The 18,469-nt window shown below is 43.4% G+C and overlaps 1 protein-coding gene across 15 annotated transcripts in view; it reads right to left on the bottom strand.

Moving 5' to 3' along the window:
• The window catches only part of LOC117826867 (zinc finger protein 521), a 97,356-nt gene that overhangs the window by 7,397 nt on the left and 71,490 nt on the right, over nt 1-18,469 (bottom strand). For all 15 annotated transcript variants that reach the window (XM_034703260.1, XM_034703258.1, XM_034703251.1 and 12 more), the window contains 2 exons: nt 10,553-10,684; nt 4,560-4,675 (listed from right to left, as the gene is read on the bottom strand). In XM_034703260.1, the coding sequence (XP_034559151.1) occupies nt 4,560-4,675; nt 10,553-10,684 (248 nt within the window). The remainder of the gene's footprint in view (nt 1-4,559; nt 4,676-10,552; nt 10,685-18,469) is intronic.

Genomic DNA, 18,469 nt, shown 5'->3' with positions numbered 1-18,469 from the left:
AATGCTGTTTATTTTGGCCTCTGCTGCATTCTGTTAACATCAACAACATGATAGCATACTTGAAAATCAAATCACTACAGGCAGCAAATTAAACCTGTAGTGAATTTCCTGAGAAGCGCTTAAAATGGTGTTTATCAAAGTTGTCGAAAGAGTCGGCGAAGAAAAGTAAAGGCGGGGTGTTTGAGGGAGAGATCCGGTGATGGATTCTAGCACAGTGCACTGAGCGTCTCCTCTTTGTTTGGATTTAACTTTCCCCAGTGGTGCAACACAGGAAAAAGAAAAAAAAAAAGAACAGCTCAAAGGCTTCTGGGAGTTTTTGTCATGTCTCCCTCCAGACAATGTGTTTGCATGCACATATCAGACCCTGTGAGAGACAGACACAAAGACAAATACATACAGCACGCACACAGATGTATACACACACATGCACGCACACACACATGCTCTGAGAAAGAGAAAATCCTCCCAGGATCATTAGGTCTGTCATGCTGTCTAATTCTGATCCACCTACAAAACTAGAACACCACTATTGTGTTACATCTCTACTCATCTAAGGGTGTTTATGTCCCCGTTTACAGTGTGTGTACAGTGTAGAACATAATTATAAATAAGCTTAAATATTAATGATGGTGCCTCACAAGCAGCTGCTTTTTTTTCTAATTCCTTGTTCTTTTATTTTGTAGTGCAACTTTTTGAAATGGTGACAGAATTCTGAGCACCTGGGGTGATGAAGAAGAAAACAAGTTGTCAAATAAAAGGGAAAAAAAATACATATACAACTTTCAAAAGCATGACGAGCTGTCATACTTGGCAGATCAAGATATTCAAGGAAAATGGGGTGTTTGAGAGCCGCTTAGGGATAAACACATGAAGCTTTGCTTTTGTGCGACACTTTTGGGACGCGGGGCAGTTAGGGCGGTTTGGGGGCATGTTTTAAAATTCATAAAAAAAATAGAAAGTGAAACTTCTGGGGAATAAAGTCTCTGTGAGTCAGACTGAGAGGCGTCATTTCTGAGACTTTATGTAAAGAGAGCAGAAGAAGAAAGGCCTTAAACATTTTTTTTAAGAGCTATCATTCATAGAATCAACTGAATCTTTGCACTTTAATCTCACAACATAAACATTTAACCAAGTTTTTGCTCCTCTTTCCTAAGTTTCCCTTTCTACTCTGTCCATCTCTCACTTTCCCCCCTCTATTTTCCGTCTTGGCCGGGCGATATGACATGCATTTCTGTTTACACCTGGTGACCGTGAAGCCTATAAATATGCTTAATTAAAACAGTAGAATTGGTCACAGCTTGGCAATAATGGCTATCACGCGGGGAGAGGAGAATCTCATTTGTGTGTGGAAGTAGAACATGATGCAGATGTGCTCTCATGTCACTTTCAGCACTCATTAAGGCCAGGGAGCCTCAAATTGTCTTTGAAGGAATCCTTTTAAAAGACACTCCAATTAAGGTACGTGTCCTGCGGGCGTCTGAGGAGAGGGAGAAGTCGTACAGCATCCCGGTCCTTCCTCTACTCCCCAACTTAACGCATGGCTTACAATCTCGTGTCACTTCCAAGGAATGATAATGAAATTGGATGATGGAAGAGGAAAAAAAAACGACAGCCAAACTCAAAAGGAGCAAGGGAATCTGAAGCAAGAAAATGTCATCCCCACTGTTGTGTAACTCAGTCTTATTGTATTGTCTTTGGAGGAACTGGGATCCTTGGGAGAGGAGGCTCAGATCGCCTGAATGTCGCTGAAGGAGCTGATCTTGTGTGTTTCTTCACAAATGAAAGTGCACTCAGAGAAATGTCAGATTTAAGCTGTGGCTAATGCTGCACATCCATCAGTTAATGAATCTGGCTAATTAATCCAGCCTAGCAGCATTGTCAGTCGCTCAGTTCCCTCCCTGATGTGAAAAGCTACTGTATCTGAAGCTAACGCAAAGGGAGGAGGAAGTTTATTATCAAGTTTGTGGCCTCTGGTAGAACCCAGAGACATTTCTCATAAGGGGACGGCTGCTTTTCAAATGACAAAGACAGTGGCTCTTATTTGGAGAGAGGAGGTAGTGAAGTAGTGAAGCCAAGTGTCCTTGTTGCTTAAGGGGTGGGCAGCAGCTGAGGGTCAGTGGGAACACTGAACAGCCAGCCCACTTGCCCTCCCCATCAGCACCTCATGAAATATCTAGACGTTGCTCCATATTTTAATGTGGTGAGGGAGAGGGATGCGCAGGGTAGGGGCTGTGTGAATGTGTGTGATGGTGGAGGGGAGTCCCCTGGAAAGTTATGAGGAGAATGGTGGTCTATGCAACTCATTGCTTATTTTGTGTGTGTGTGTGAAATAAAGAGGAGGGGGAGAGAAATGGAGGGAGAGAGTGAGAGAGATTATTCTCCTTAGGAATCTGGATTCTGGGGCACACAGGCCCAGGAGTCAGTCAATCTGGTCGGTCTGAGGGGGGCGGCGGGGCGGGGGGTCCTGGGAGGGCTGATTAGACGGATGCTCTCCCATCATCCACCTCGACAGGCTGGCGAAAATTGGCTAGCCCCTCGCAGGGTAGAGTTCACGGGGGGAGGCGGTGGGGGAGGATGTGGAGCGGTGCACTGGATACCTGTCACAGCCTTTGGTCTGTTTCAGGATCTCAGCAGCAAATTAATAAAATATCGTTCCTGCTTCCCTTTACCTGCCGTGGCAGCTCTCCCTCTCTGACGCTCCCTTCTCCCAGCTTGCACTGGCCCTTTGACCCCTCTGACTACTGTGAGAGATGAGGAGCCCAGGCAGCCTGCGAGTGGGCCAGAGTGTCAGGGAGAAAGAGGGAGAAACTCCAAACTCAAGAACCTGGCAGTGAGAGAGAGAGAGAGAGAGCTTCCACTTCTTTCACTGCTGGAAGACAGCTCCACTTCAGACAGACTGACAAACGACTGCCCCGTGTCAGTGAGACATTTTGAAGTGTGATGCATGGGAAATGTTAACCGCAAACAAAAACACAAGTGAAAACAAGACTCCAACCTGCACTGTTTGTTGAGGACTTTAACTAGAGACAGTGGAAAGGCATTCAGTACTATTACTTTGAGGTGGTGCATCTTAAGATGAAGAAAATAATCTCTGACATTATGTAGTCGTCTGCATAAAAGTGTACTAGTAGCATGCATCTATACGTACTCCATATGTGTGTCAGCATGCACTCACATGGGACCACCTTTAGAGCATGGCACAGGGTGAGCATAATGATTGTCTAATCCCCCGTGCTCATGCCTGCTCCTCTTTCATAACCCGCGTTTCATAACAAAGTACCACAGGTCTTTCATGTTCTCTTCACACAGAGAGTAAAACAATATAATCATGCATGAAACAAAACCTCCAGGAGGTGGAGATCACTTCATTCCCAAAAATGTCAAACCAAAAAAAAAAGAAGGAAAACATCCCCCGGTTATTTGAGATTGTTTACAGACACCTGCAACATTTGTTCCTGTATAGAAAACACTGTTTCTGGTGAGAGATGAAAAAGTGATAAACAGGAGGCCTTGGTGTGAATGAAAAGACTCCATGTTGGTAGTTTGGAGCACAAGGCTTGTTTAATAACCTTCTCCATGGTGGAAATGCATGTTAGTGGATCAGGACTTGTTTTATTCATGGCTGCGCTGCTCAAATGACCAGCAGATAATGATCACATTCACCTTCCTCCTGGCAGACACACACCTCTGTGTTTACAACCTGAATCTCAATATGAAAATCGTAGCCGATCAATGGGCGGCCAAGCCCTGGATACTTCCTCTGGCTACCTGCTAATACATAGTGCTGCTAATCCAAGCTTCAGATAGATGTACTTAAAGGATGTGAGCAGAAGCTTTTGGTTTTCCTTTGCGCTCTAAGGCAAATTAACACATGTTTCAGTGATGGGTGTGGACACAGAGGATATAGGCAACTCATATTTTAATGATTCAGTTTCAAAAGGAAATAGAACAAGATCTGGATATGAGAAGTGTGCCATGTGTATGGTAGAGAATCCCCCAAACAAAACAGAGCTGCTTGAAAACACCACCACAGTGAAATAATATAATAAGGTCTGTTTCATTTTTTCAGGTTCTCCAAGGAGCAGGGGAAAAGATTGCTAGAAAATGGATTATCTCTCTAACATTGCGAGTTCATAAGTCCAACTACTAACTTTGTTGAAGGGCAGATACGGTCTCCCAGAGGACAAAGCTCACATTTAGCCATGAGGCCTCCTCTGTGATTAGAAGGGGAGATGCAGGCATATTGACTCAACCGTGTTTTTGCCTCTGCACTGTATGTAATTACCTCTTCAAAAACGAGCATTCCACTAATCCTCTAATTCCAGATATTTTAGTGCTCCGCTGGTCTAATAAGCAAATCAAATCATATCTGCACATCACAAATGAGTTTTGGAAACGGACTGAAATAATTCCTTCTGAGTCTCTTGTCCCAGCCGGGATCGAGGGGACAGCCGGAGAGCGGCGAGCGGTGTTTAGTGTTTGTTAAGCTGTCATGTGTGATTAGCGGACGCTCTTTTCTGCTGGTAGTCACTTTTTTCTTCCACCGGCCTGAGGCTCACCTGTAACTCTGTCTGGAAGAAGAACTTCTGCGGGCACTGCGAGCAGTCGTAGATCTTATCCTCCTGGCCGTGGGCAGAGAAAATGTGCTGCTGGAGCTTATTGGCCTGGACAAACACTGCTCACATCCGAGGAGAGGAGACACAAGGACAGAGAAGAGATTTATGGAGTTAGTGCAAATTTGAAGACTTTCCAAGTAAAGTGCAGATTCAGTCTGAAGAATTTCCACAGTGAGATGCCTCTTTTCTCCGCTCCACATTGTTCACTGTAGTAAATTAGAGTAGGGCCTTGTTGCCTGCATTAAGGGAACAAAAGCAGCATCATAATTGCATCTGCCTGAATAAAAATTAAAGACAGACTATGTCAAATGGCAAAGAAAATTACTTAATTACAAACAAATGAATGCACCATCAACAATAAGAAAAAACATTGTTATGAGAAATATAATTGAAAAAAAAAGGAGAACAATTTAGATGTTAACCATGAAACTAGAGTGGTCATATTCATGGCACCAGAGCTAGTGAATGCATAATGTTTTGGGAATAATGATGCTCTTTATTTAGCACTACTGTGGGGACAACAAGCCGGAAAATAAACAACCACAACAAAATTGGCATGGCTTCAAGTGCAAAACATGGCCTCCATTAGTCTACATAGCTAATTATATTGACAATATAAATATTCATGGTGTTGCACTACTTATTCATGCAGACTCAGGCTACATTCACCATCATATAAACACACACAACTCAGTGCCACTTACAACATATACCGCACATTTGTGCTTTAATTAAGCCATAGTCCACACTGGAAAAGCTAAGGGGGATGCAGTTGTGTGAGTCTTGAGTGTATGTGTCTTGCTTGGTTGTGAGTGAGTCTGCGTGTGTGTGTCTGCACTCTCCAAGGAGCACTTCAAACATGCCGTTTGTTATCCCAGACCCTTGTGCTTTAAGGATGGCTGTCTAATCTCAAAGGTCTGGATGCTCTGGAAAAGTTAGCATGTGGGGGCTTCATTTGAATTTCTTACAGCTCAAAATAACTTTTCTTCTAATGCATGCACCGTGGGGCCACAAGGAGAGAGAGGGGAGGAAGAAAGCGCAGCCACAAAAGGTGAGGTGTCTGTCGGAGATGGCTTTGGGGTCGCTGCTGCCCCGTGGCGGGGCTCTGCAACATTACCACGTCCCAATTTGAGCTCACCTGGGAGAGCGGTTATTAATTATTGAGCTGCGTTCACTTGAGACACACTCGGCTTCATTGAATGTCACACTCCTGACCTGGGAAATAAAAGTTTGGATTCAAAGCAGACACAGTGTGGCGATGCTTTCAGACTGCTAATGCCTGGGTGACAGCTGTCTGTGGAACATGGCAGTGTGTTAACCAGAAATGAACAAACCTCCTCTAATGAACAAACAACAACTCCATGGTCCATTTCTGAGACTAATGACCACGACAATATGAAGACAAACATGACTGCAGATAGATGGCTGCGTTTTACAGTCTGTTACAAAACATTTACGCTCAAGGTCAGGGCCTGGGCGATCATGCACATTTGTGCCTCTGTTATGCTCCAGAAAAGATTACAATTTTCTTTGTGGGGAACACATGCTCAGACAGGAAAAAAATTGCTGATAAACAATGGTCTTTTTTCTGTAGCGGTGTTCTGTCTGCATATACTGTACAGAAGCAGGTCACAGCAGCTGCAGGAAGCCTTCATTATGTCTTTGGCTAGAGGAGGAAAAAGTCAATACAGCAAAAATAAAAATGGATTTGAGACTTGGGGGGCCTTCAAATACTGTACAATAGGGGCAGCCACAACTGAGATGTCAAGTTAGCTGTTTCTCACTGTGTGTACATGGGCATCAGGTCCAGCTCCAGTACGATGCACATTCAATAAGTGATGCTTTTATCAATTTATAGCTCTGTTTTAGTAGTCTGTAAATGTCAATTACAGTTGATTTCAATTCCGACAACAACAATACACACTAAACAGAGTTTAAGGCATGTATAAACCGAAGGTCTACAAATTTTTCTGCTATTGTTAATAGTTAAAGTTTAGTTTTGACACTGTAAAGGACTTGGGTTGTATTTATGAGTAAAATATACTAGACAGTTGAGTGTTTTCACACATAAACTCTAGAAACAATCTGATGAATGGTAAAAGTTAAACAAGACTCTTTCTTTGTCAACACTATTATTCTTCAAATTAGCATGCAACATGTCATAAAGGGACAAGCTGAAGCAGGCGATGAGGGGGGCTTGTATTGGTATTTGGCAGCTTGAATCTCATATAAAATATGCCGTTGCGATGCCCATTCAGAGAAGGGACAGAGGCATGTCTTCCTAGAGGGTTAAAATGAGGACAGAGAGAACCAGGGAAGAAATAATCCAAAACCACATCCAAACAGGATCAGTGGCTGGCCATTGTGTCTCTCCCTGCTGAGAATGAGAGAGAGAATAAGGGAGAGAGAGAAAGAGAGAGGGAGAACTTTGTGGAGTTTGTTGGCCGTGGAGCCGGCGCAGAGCAGAGCTGAACAGAGCGCTGAGCCGGGTTGGGCGTCAGGGGTGTCAGGGCTGAGGGGGCTGAGGGGCCAAGGTCTCCTCGCTGTGGGGGATATTAAGCCCTCTGATTAGATCTCAGGGGCCGCCCATGGCAGACGTCTCCTTTACTACAGGCCCCAGCTCATCTTTATTTTGGCAGGGTGGTGCTCTCTGCAGGCTGCACTGCACCAATACTAAGCTGTTTGTGCAGGGAGAGAAAAAAAAGTTTATCCTTTTCCCCCCTTTCTCCTTTTCATTTATTTATTCGTCTAGCCTACATGTGTTGGTTTCTGCTTAATCCAAGAGTTCACAATGCAGAGGCTGATCCAAGAGTTCTGAGGCTACACAAACAAGTCGGCTGTGTAAAGTTGATAACTACTAATTCTGAGTCAAAGCTAAGCCCTTGTCGTTTCTTTTTTCAAAGTAGGATGTCATAATTGTAACATCACGCACCAACAGAACGTGGGTAGCAACTAAACAAAAAGCCAATTAAACTACAGTTTTTGTCACACACTCGCAAATTTGAAAGCAGAGCATCCTGTAGTTTTTCAAGTTTGCACTTCATGCTGTGACATAAGTAAAAAAAAGTGTATGCACACATACACACACACGCACAACTTTCATCAGGAACACTTTCTTCTGTTTTGTTTGTCTTAAGCACATATTCCCAATCACAATTTCCACACCAGCCCTCACTACAGCTCCTAAGGGTGCAGGCAGACACTTCTAGCTGCAGGCTCCCCAACTTCTGAAACCTGTCAAATCTGTCCTGGGAGAGTCAGCCTCTCTCTCATCATCCAGGGGCTTATGGACCTCTCTCCATTTACCCTCCCCTCCCCTGCACACTTCTCCTTTCCTCATTCTCTTCCCCGCTTTCATCTCACATCCAAACTTGCCAGTTGCAACCTTCTCAGCTTCCTCCAAGTTTTGTCTCCTTTTCTCCTCTATTTTGTCTCCCCTTATCTACCGTCTACACAACTTACTTTCCCCCATACTTTCCTGCGGTCTGTTTTGCAGAATGATTTGTCCTCTTTCTGTTTCCTTTGGGGGTGGATTGAGGATAATCAGGTACGCTCAAGAATGACAATCACTCTCTGCCTCCCACAGAGTTTTAGTGAATGGGGATCGGATCAAACGAAAACATGGGCATCGAGTGGGGATGATCTTTTAAACAAAGAGTAACCTTGTTTATCAAGTGAACTCAGTGAACCAGCTGATACTAACACCAGCGACTGGTTAAGTCTAACTTTAACATTCCCGCTCATGTCTATGATACAGACTTTTCCAATCATTCAAGCATCACATTTATCAACAGCTTCACATGTTTATATACTAATGAAATAAACAACTAAAACTATTTATTGATTTTTGATGTTATTAAGAACCAGTCTCTTAAAATCCGACTCTACTCCTAGAGATGGAAAGTTTACTTATGTACTAGTCTAGACAATACAACAACTAAGTTCTTGTCCCTTTTCACCCCTACTTAGAAAGGTCGACACACTTCAGTTTACAGGACAATGTGTAACAAACCATTTAAAATGAGTATAAACGTATGACTTATAATGAATTAAAGTACTTTTATTTATATTTTTTAACATAGTGTGTATACACTTGCTGACAAACCCAGCTCTAGAAATTAGAACCTTATATATGACTGATATGTCTTACCAGGTTGGTTCTATGCAACGAGAGCGCTTTGGTAAACATTACGAAAAGATCAAAGTGTCAAATGTTGCAAATAAAATGTACAACTTTTATCCATCATGACACTTTTCAATTTCAAGTAAAGAATAGGATCACCAATGTTCTCTAATCTTAAAAGTTAATCATGTTCTAGTTGCAGTTATTGTAGAAAAACCTGATTTCTTTAAAGCATTAGATTGTATTGTTAAGAAACAAATTTAGTTGGATTTACATTTTCTTTTGAATGCATTTGCTTTGTGAAACAGTATCATACATGCATACTGTCTTGGAGACAAGCTATATACATATTTGGGTTAAGAATGTGTGTTACACTTAAGTACAGGACAATTTCTTAAATTAGCAATGATGTTTGTAAAATCGAACCTGGTGAATATTAAGCATGCTAACGCTGCATACATTTATCAAAAATATGCTGTAAGTTCCTTTGACGTGTCAAAGTAGTCTCTTTTCTCTACTTTATGCCAGGCTAAACTTGAAGAAATATATTCAAGGACAGCTGTCAGCCAAACTCCAAGTTCCTCCTTTTCCTTCAGTCTGCCTGTCCCCTGCATCCCCAACAGAGGGAGGCCTTTCAGTCCATCCATACTCTCCACACGGCCTGCCTTCCCCACCACCACTATAGGCCTTCGCCCATCTGTCTGTCTGCTCTGAGACTGCTGTCCTAAGGGTGCACTCTGTCTCTCCCTCCTCCCCCTCCTCATCTTCCTCTCCCCTCCCAGCATCCCTCTCTCTCATGCGCCGTGATCGATATGGACGCGGAGGGAGAGGGGGGACCTGTCTGTCAAAGCCGGCGGTGGAAAATGAAGGCTCAGATGAAGGAGGCATGCTCTGTATATTAAATGCCCAGACCCCTGTGAGGTGCGGAGGGGGGATTCGAGGTGGGGATATATCAATAGGCTTCTGCTAAAAGAGAGATAAGGCCAAAACAGCAATGAGAGGTGGAGGTAGGGGAGAGGAGAGGGAGAGAAGGGATGGCAAGACACTGAGGTGGATGAAGATGTTAAATATGTGAAAAGGGAAATTTGAGCATAATGGGAAATGTGAGCTAATGATACTAATTGATGCTATAACTGGAGGAGAGAAAATTTTGTATTTTTGGGTGATGGTGGTGGGTGAGGGGGGGTCCAAGAAAGCACAAAAGAAGGAAATGAGCTGAGGACCCAAAAAGTGCGAGGAAGAGTAAAGAGCTGAGAAGGGAGAAAGAGTGAAGAGCTGAAGTTAACGACTTTGCAGATTTCATTATAGAGATAGTTAACCCTGTTGACACTGAAGGAGGGCGCTATCCTCTCAGGAGGAGTCCGGTCCTTCCACCTCCACGCACAGAGACAGATGAGATCATTACAGCTATCAGCACCACTGCCATCCACAATTAGCACATCTCCTCTTCTTTTTCCCCACTCCTCCATCCCCCATCTCCCCTCAGCTCACACCGTCTTCCCCCCTGCTCTCTTTCTTTTTCCCCCTTCTCACCTCGTGACACTTCTCTGGCCTTGATTTGGAGGCAATTTGACTAAATAAAAAAGCCACATGCAGCAAACTGCTCTCAGCTTTAGCCGACCTGCTTGCTTGACCTTTTCCAACTAATTTAGAGCCCATTTGGCTTTTCACATTAGAAAAAAACAGAGAGAGGAAATGCAAAGCTTTGCATATTGAGAATGTCTCTAAAAGAAAAGTAAGCTTAAAAAACCCCAGCTCTACCTTTCTTATATTTCTAATCCATGATAAACAAACACATGCACAGAGTACACACCTGTAAAGCAGACCGGACACTTAAAGGTTCCTCCCATGCCCTCGAAGCTGTGCTCGATCAGGTGGCATTGAAGCTTCGCTGGTGAGTCGAATGACTGACTACAGAGTTTGCATTCATGGTTCAGTCCTTCCTCTGCAGAGAAAAAGCATAAAAAACAGACAGAAAATCATGAGAAGACAAGTAAGCCGAGCATGAATGTCAGAAGTCTCGCTCTGCCTTGTTTTTTTTTTTTTCTTTTCTTTTTTTCATATGAAGTTCAAATTTAACAAATTTGTAGCAAAGACTCCTGCTGGTGATTTCCATGACTCAGACAGGAAATAATATAACGTGTGATCTGCTCTCATCAGGCATAAATTAGATGACCAGCCGGGTTCTTAATCGCTCAGACGAGGCCTTGCACTTTGAACATGGTGAGCGTCATCTTTTGATTAGCTTACATGCAAAATCATTTCTTTTTAGCGTCTGCAAATTAAAAATGATTTGAAGGATGTCTTAATGTCGGAAACAGCTTTCAGATTTCAGGAAAAGCAGAATAGTCACACTCGGGTAGGGCAGAAGGTTTTAATAAAACTGCAAGGACAAGAAAAAGAAAAACTTGAAAACTAGTTTGGGATCTGTCATTCAGAAGCACAAAATTATTACTTATTGTACTTTCAAGATTAACAAAAGAAATCTCCATTACAATACGTCACTATTCTTAATAGAAGCCATGACAGATTTGTGGTTTATATGTTTGGCATAAGAATCCCCTTAATGTCGATCTAACCATTAGGCTACCTCAGCCAAGAACGCTGATAGCTGAAATAAATGTCGCTCAGACTGAGAGCCTGCACGCTCATTTGCAGCACAACTATCTGCTGACTCAGACTTCCAGAGAACTGCCCATCTCCTGTGCGTCAATAAAAGGCCTGTACGCTCTGCCATGGGGCTGGACTAGTGCTCTATCAAACTCCTGCCAACCCTGACACCCGGCCAGCTACTGCAAGGGGGTGGGGTGGACACACTGGGGACTCATCTTAGAGTTTATCCCCAGGTCTCTACAGCCCAATGCCCACTGCATAGATACCAGGTCTTAGAAGCACAAAGAGACAATGCAGTTAACCTACTGTGCCTGACTTCAGTCCTATATGTTCCAAGTAGAGGATTGATACAGGACCTTTTAGGCAAATCTGGCAAAACATGTCTGCTGCAGATAGTTCCATACAAAACAACAGTAACCCATGATGGATAAGACATTTCTTGCTTTGTAAATTTAGTTTGTTTACCAGCAAGTACACTCTGAAAGAGTGAAAGAAAGTTTTGCCCATCAAAAGCATTTCTTTAAATTCCTCTACTTTAACTGTTTGGCGTTCGCACGATGGATCTTGATTACAGATGTAGTAGCTTATACGTTTCTGCACTAGACTGATCCGACTGATTCTGACAACCGCAACCCAATGACCTCTTAAATTTCCAGGAGGAGCAAGGAGTGGAAACATCTCAGGCAGCGCCAAAAGAAACAGCGAGAGTGTATACATATAGAACTTTACTGTAACATATTACCACATGTTCTTTTACAATCTTTCCTCAATAACATAACATATGGCGTAGTATATCACATGTGGAGGTGTCTACAGCTCAGAACCAAACCATCAGCACAACATTCTGTCCTCTTGACTGTCATGTTTAAAGGTAAAGGTAAAGCAGTTCACGAAAGCTAAAAAAAAAAGGAATGAGCTGTTGGCGGCTTCTGCAATAATGCATTTGACAGATGAGCTATTCTGCAGACTACATGTGCGTCTCGGTGTAGCAGCAGGCATCAGAATAAGAGAGGTGGGAGGGTGGAGGTGGCACAAGCACATCCACGCAGCCATGCAAGAAGATCACTGCCCTCTTTGATCACCGTTCAGTTTGCTTATGTGTGTGAGAGTGTACACTGAGGTCGAGCTTGCTACAGGGTTCACAGATCTGTTCTTCTGCCATATGGGCAGCCCTCATTTGACCCCAGTGCACAATGCTGTCCCTTTGGAGACCTGGCCTGCTTCATTATGCAGATACTATGCACCTGCCTGACTGACCTTGTGTGTGTGTATGTGCGTGTTTGTGTCTGTGAGCAGGTGCATCAAGGGAAAAAATAGCAATGAGATTTGAATACAGTATGCTTCGAATATAAGGAAGAAGTGTTTTATTATTGTATTATTGATATAAATTGTCTCTGCCCTTCCCTATTCAAAAATTATGAATGAACGTATCATAATCACATCAAATTGTATTGTACTGTATCATTTACTAGAACAGGGGTAGGTCTTTAAATTGCATATAGAACTAGATGTGGCATTCAAGTCTAAGACAAAACTTTCCTATGGGGACAATCCAGTGTACCATGCTTTATTGTATCGCACCATATTGAATCATATTGTATGCTATCATATAATTTTGTACTGTATTGTTTCATATCATTTTGTATAGAATCGTATCTTATAATATGATATTGTATCATATGGTATATCTAGAGCATCAGACTATACCATACTATCTTATGATATCGTATCGTATCGCATCGCATCGCATCATAACGTATCAAATTGTTAAATAACACTTTTATTGTAAAATAATTTGGGGTGCAATCAGTTTGCCGTATTTAGTAACCACTGAACATAAACTAAAGTGCCTTTTTGATTTCAATGTACGAACTTGTCACTCAGATCAACTTTGTGGCTCATTGAACTGTTTTGATATTGCCGATATTTAACATAAAAAGTCTAAAGAATGAGCTTTATTAGACTTTGTCTACACGGATCGTACTTGAGAGTAGGATTAACACAGGAAAAATTATAAAATGTCCATTTAAATATGTATACTTGAGAATGTCTGTGTATAAAGTTCATTTATACTGTGTGTTTAAATTACTACGGGGTAGAAAATGAACACTCTTGATGTGATTTTAAAGTAACCTAAGCTAGACAAATGTCTGGGGTATAAATGGATGAAAACAGATAGAAATCACAACAGTGGTAATAGATCATTGTATCTTTGACTAAGAGTCCATTATGGGTTAATGGTGCTATGTATTGGGGCTGTAACGCAGCCTGTGAAGGGTTGGGTTTGTACTCAGCAGTGTAACAGGGGTTGAATCAGGCTGGCAGCCTGTTTCTTAGTGAGAGCCAAGGGAGGAAGTCAGCTTGCTCGCCCCTATAGCTGCCTCATTGGGCTGAGGTCACTTCCTGTCGTTCCCCCAGCCCTTCTCCAGGGCTGCCCAATCAGCACAGCCCTGCGTGAGCCCCCACCCCCTCTCCATGCACTGAGGAGACTCTGGATATAGTTACAGGGCCACAGGGGACTGTCAGCTCTCTCTCTCCCTCTCTCTCCTCAGCTCTCTCTCTCTTTCCCTCCTACGACTCTGAGTTTCGGAGTCTCCCGAGTGTTCTCCGCTGCCACCACCCTGTCCCTCTGCACTCCTAAGAAAATCCTTTAGATGAGAACTGCTCCTGTGCCTGCTCCCCTCTAAGCATCCCTGACACCAGCAAAGTAAGCCCATCTGCATATCCACAGGGCCTTGCGTTCCTGTGGCTCATGGTTTATGTATTTCACAGCTCCTTAAAACACAAACGCCTAATATCTCTCCCATGTGGAGGACAGGAGAGGGAGAGAGAGAGGAAAAAAATACTCTCAAAAAGAATGGTCTTTATTTCTCTTTGCTGTTTACTTTTTCATCCGGGCTGAAGTTCATGTGTTGTTGAAGGTTGTTTGGGACACTGGGGCTTGCAGGTCTGGTTTCCTCAGTATTGTGAACTCTCTATGTAACCACGACAAAACTGCAGCGTATTGAATTCTATATATTTAAGGCGGCGCTAAAAGGTGTCAGCTGATTTGATAGAGACATCTTAAGTTTGCTTAGAGTGTAAATGCACTGACAGTGAGTACAGACTGGAACTGAAGTAACTAAAGGCAGCCTGACTTTCTGATAATAGTGTGTAGTTAAGTATAACGTGGGGCATTTCTTAATTAAAAACTCTCCCTCAGCTTATTCCCCCCCCCCCCCCCCCCCCCCCCCAACACCACCACCACTGCCCCTTACTCCACTTAAACAATTCTGCCAAGGAGCCGTTTGAATTGGAGGGGAATTCAGAATCACTTTTAGCATTTGGCTTTGGAAGAGAAAAATCTGATACTTAGATTTACACTCCTCTCCAGGGGCAAAGGGAATGGTTCTCTGAAGCTCACACTTTAAGGGACCCATGCTGCTTGTGTCGCCAAAGCAGCACACTAAAAACAAATGTTATTAAGGACATCAATCAAGGCACTTCTTATCCTGAAAGTAACGAGTAAACAAGTGAGAGTACAAATTGAGAATATTTAGTGAGCAGGCATGGGTTGTTTTGGAAATGCACTCGATAAAACTGACTGTCATCATAGCTTGTCCAGTCAAACTAGCAGGTTGATGCAGTTTGTAAATTGCTGAACATGGCAATACAATCAGGAATAACAGCTTCCAGCTATATTGTTTATGAGGATTTTCACCTTTAGCAAGAGTTTGCTCTCCATTCTAGCATCTGTTTTCTTATATCCAGCCTGATGTTGGAGTTGTATGCTAATAAACTGAGCAGATTTGGTTTTTCAGCGGACTCACTGCTGTATATACAACCCACTGTGGGATTGTGGATGGTAGCAGAGTAGACAGCTTCAGGCCTGTAAACAGTAGGTGGGTTTACTTCTCTCTTCACTCCGCGGGAACTATCCATTAACAGATAATGGGGGGAAAATCAGAGTGATTAAGGCCCAGGGAATTATGGGTGAATACAAATTGACTCCACCTCTGTGTGGTGTGCTCTCTTGAGGTAGAAGCACTGCTCATAAGGAACAAACTCATTTCTGAAGTACTACAAGGCCCATTAAGGCCTGGAGAATGCTGCTGATGGGGGGTGGGAAGGTGGTAGGTGGGAGCGCAAAGGGATGGACTCCCCCTGGACCAAAGCTGATTGGAGAACTGGTGCCTGGGGGGAACATTACTAATATCTATCTCCTGCCTCCCCAGTTTGAGAAGGACAGAGGGAACGAAGTGAAAAATGTAAAAAAGAGAAGTACAAGATTTAATCATGGCACCTTGGATATTCACCCCATTCTATCAAAGAGTTAATGTATTACACGAACAGTGATGGAAATGTGGTCGAGTGGTGGCTAATAAAATCAAAGAGATTGGAAAACTACCCCAGCATGAAAAGAGAAGCTTTCTCCAGTTTGCCTGTAGGGAAGTGGGCATGTAAGAGACACATTCTGTGTCTGAAACAGCAAAGTGAGAAGTGAAAGAGAAGCTAAGCGAGGTACCAAAGCCCCCATGTCAGGGTCCTGGGTTTCTGTGCATGCCTGCTGCTGTTTTCCAACCTCCGGAGAGACTAAGAGGGTTTGAGGCAAGATTGTTGGCTGCGACATGTCAGTAGTGGTGACACCCTCGCACAGCAAGAGCAAAGGATTCTGGGGGAACATGTCTCTGGGAGAGTGTCACCTCTGATGCATGGCAGCTCGTTGGAGGTGCTAATCAGAGCAGGGCTAGGCTCATGCTAGGATCAGCCACTCAGCGCCTACATTAACCGCCTCACAGCTCCCCTGGCTACCGGGCCAGAGGTAGAAAAACACCAATTGACAGGTTTTTGTGTCGAGATAAACATGCGTAACGCTTGAATGAATGTTACAAAAGGTTTAGTCGACTAGAACACCTTTTGGAGTTCACAAAACATGGGGGACAAAGCATAAGGACACTTCTCCTCCCTAAAACAAACACACAGAGCCAACATTTCCACTTGAGTTATTTGCCAAAAGCCCATGTGCATGTGTTAAGCATTACTCTGATTATTTTATTCTGTAGCAGCAAATAAAGAATCTACTTAAAAGTAATTGCTGGAGCATTGATATTAGAGACACGTGAGAAGAAGCACACTGCATTATTACGTTTAGTTTTATTCCAGAAACCTCAGGCTAAATGTTTAAGTGATACAAGAAAACAAAATGAGTGCGGATGTGTCTTTATTGTATCTTTTCAGAACATGCTGGGCTTCATGTTTTTTAGGGCACAGCTTAAATTAGGCATTGTCAAGTGTTTCGTACCCAGCAGTCTTATGGAAACACACCAAACAGCAGTGTGATATCAAAGAGAATTGACATTTCCATAAATCTTATCTTTCACATTGCTGTTGCCTGTTACATCTGATTCAATAACATTCACAAATAACTTTTTGATGTTTTCCATTCTACAATCATAGTTGTATTATAGTAGAAAAATACACATGCAGAGTGACTCAAAGATGTTCTAGATAGGCCTGATAAAACTGTCTATGATTGTATTGTAACTTAATGTTTTGAGTATGATTGTATTTTCTGATTTAAAACCATGTTGAATCTTATATCTCATCCAGCATCCTGCCAGGGAAACTGGGAAACAGGCTGGTTACACCTGATAGAGCTGGTACTTAGGAAGGATTTAGCGCTACAGTGTTCTTTGAAGGATATCTGCCTGAGCATTACCTGCTATCCTATACAGCTGAAGCACTCTGTGGCTAAAACTCGGTCAAATGAACAGTGTGTAGGTCACAGAGGCAAAGAGAAAAAAAGAGAGTGGAGAAAACCACAACAACAAAGGCAAGAGCCGAATACTTGTTAACGAATGATGTGTAGGCGCTGCAGCTGCAGGCAGGTATGGAGGTCCGGTGGGGACAAACAGAGCAGGCTGCTGAGATGGATTGCATGGGAGTGCCGGACCCCCTGCAGTCACACAAACACCATTCTGGACTGAAATGCTCTAATTTACTCTTTACATGCCTATTCTAAACTGATGTGTTCTTTTCCTCTTAGAAGGAAATAAAGGTCAAGTGACTACGCCCTGACTTTCCAAGGCTCTTGTGCTTAATGAAAGTTGCCGTGCAAAGTGAGAAAAAAATTACAAACAAGCAAAGAAACAGTAAGACGGGGATATAAAGGAACTTTCTGCTAGCAAAGAGGAGAGACGAAATGAGGTGTGAATCTCGAGAATCTTTTTCACGTCTCAAAAGAGTGACTGGCCTGAATGTAAAAAGTTAATTACGGGCACATGCCCGGCTTTTTTCACCGGCCTTTCTGTGGTATTGTCAGACTGAGGTATGTGGCTCTATGGGGTCCGCAGTCCACACAAAGGAGCTGGGAAAGAGAGCGTTGCCGAGAGGCCCCTCGGCTGAGCTCACGGCATGGAACACTGTACAATTAGCCAGCCCCTGCGTTCTGCCGGCTTATAATTATCAGTGCTTGCCTTAATTGACTCCCTTAGCCTGCTGCAGAGGGACCCCCCCCTCCCGTACCCCCTTCCACCCTGCTCGACGCAGGCCGCCGAGTGCCACGCCGGGCTCTCCAAAGTCATTTAGAAAAGCGCTCATATTTTCGACACAAAAAAGGGGGAACATTTGGTGAGAGAGAATTCATCATCAGGTGTCTAGAGGTTTTCCTTAATAGAAAAGCTGAGTCCCACTGAGCGCGCTCCGTGTAGCGGCCAGCCACGCATGCTCAGGACCAGCAAGCCGCCATTCGCAGCGGGCCATGAGACATTAGCATAATTTTATATAACACAGGCACCCGCACTGGAAATTTAATACATCTCAGCAAATACGAGACAGGCGTTTTGCATAATTTTTTTCTCACTCTCCACCTAGCTTCCCTTTTCTCTCTCTCCATCCTCACTCCATGTCTCTCTCCTGTCTCGTCTTCGTCTTACCTCTCTCCCTCTCCCTCTTGCTGCCACTCTCCTTTACCCCGCCCCCTCCACCCCCTTCACTACACAACCACCCCTCTCTCCTCGCCCCATGGTGCTGCTCTCACTAGGAGAGGGGAAGTTCATTACCTCAGCTAAATCAGAATTAGTCCCTTCATTTTGACGGGGCGAACTTCATTAGAAAGGCCCTTCCTTAATCCAGCAGG

The sequence above is a fragment of the Notolabrus celidotus genome, chromosome 15 (assembly GCF_009762535.1).
Source record: "Notolabrus celidotus isolate fNotCel1 chromosome 15, fNotCel1.pri, whole genome shotgun sequence".
Lineage (NCBI taxonomy): Eukaryota > Metazoa > Chordata > Actinopteri > Labriformes > Labridae > Notolabrus > Notolabrus celidotus.
Note: the sequence above shows the minus strand (reverse complement) of the source record. Positions and strands in the feature narration are given on the sequence as shown.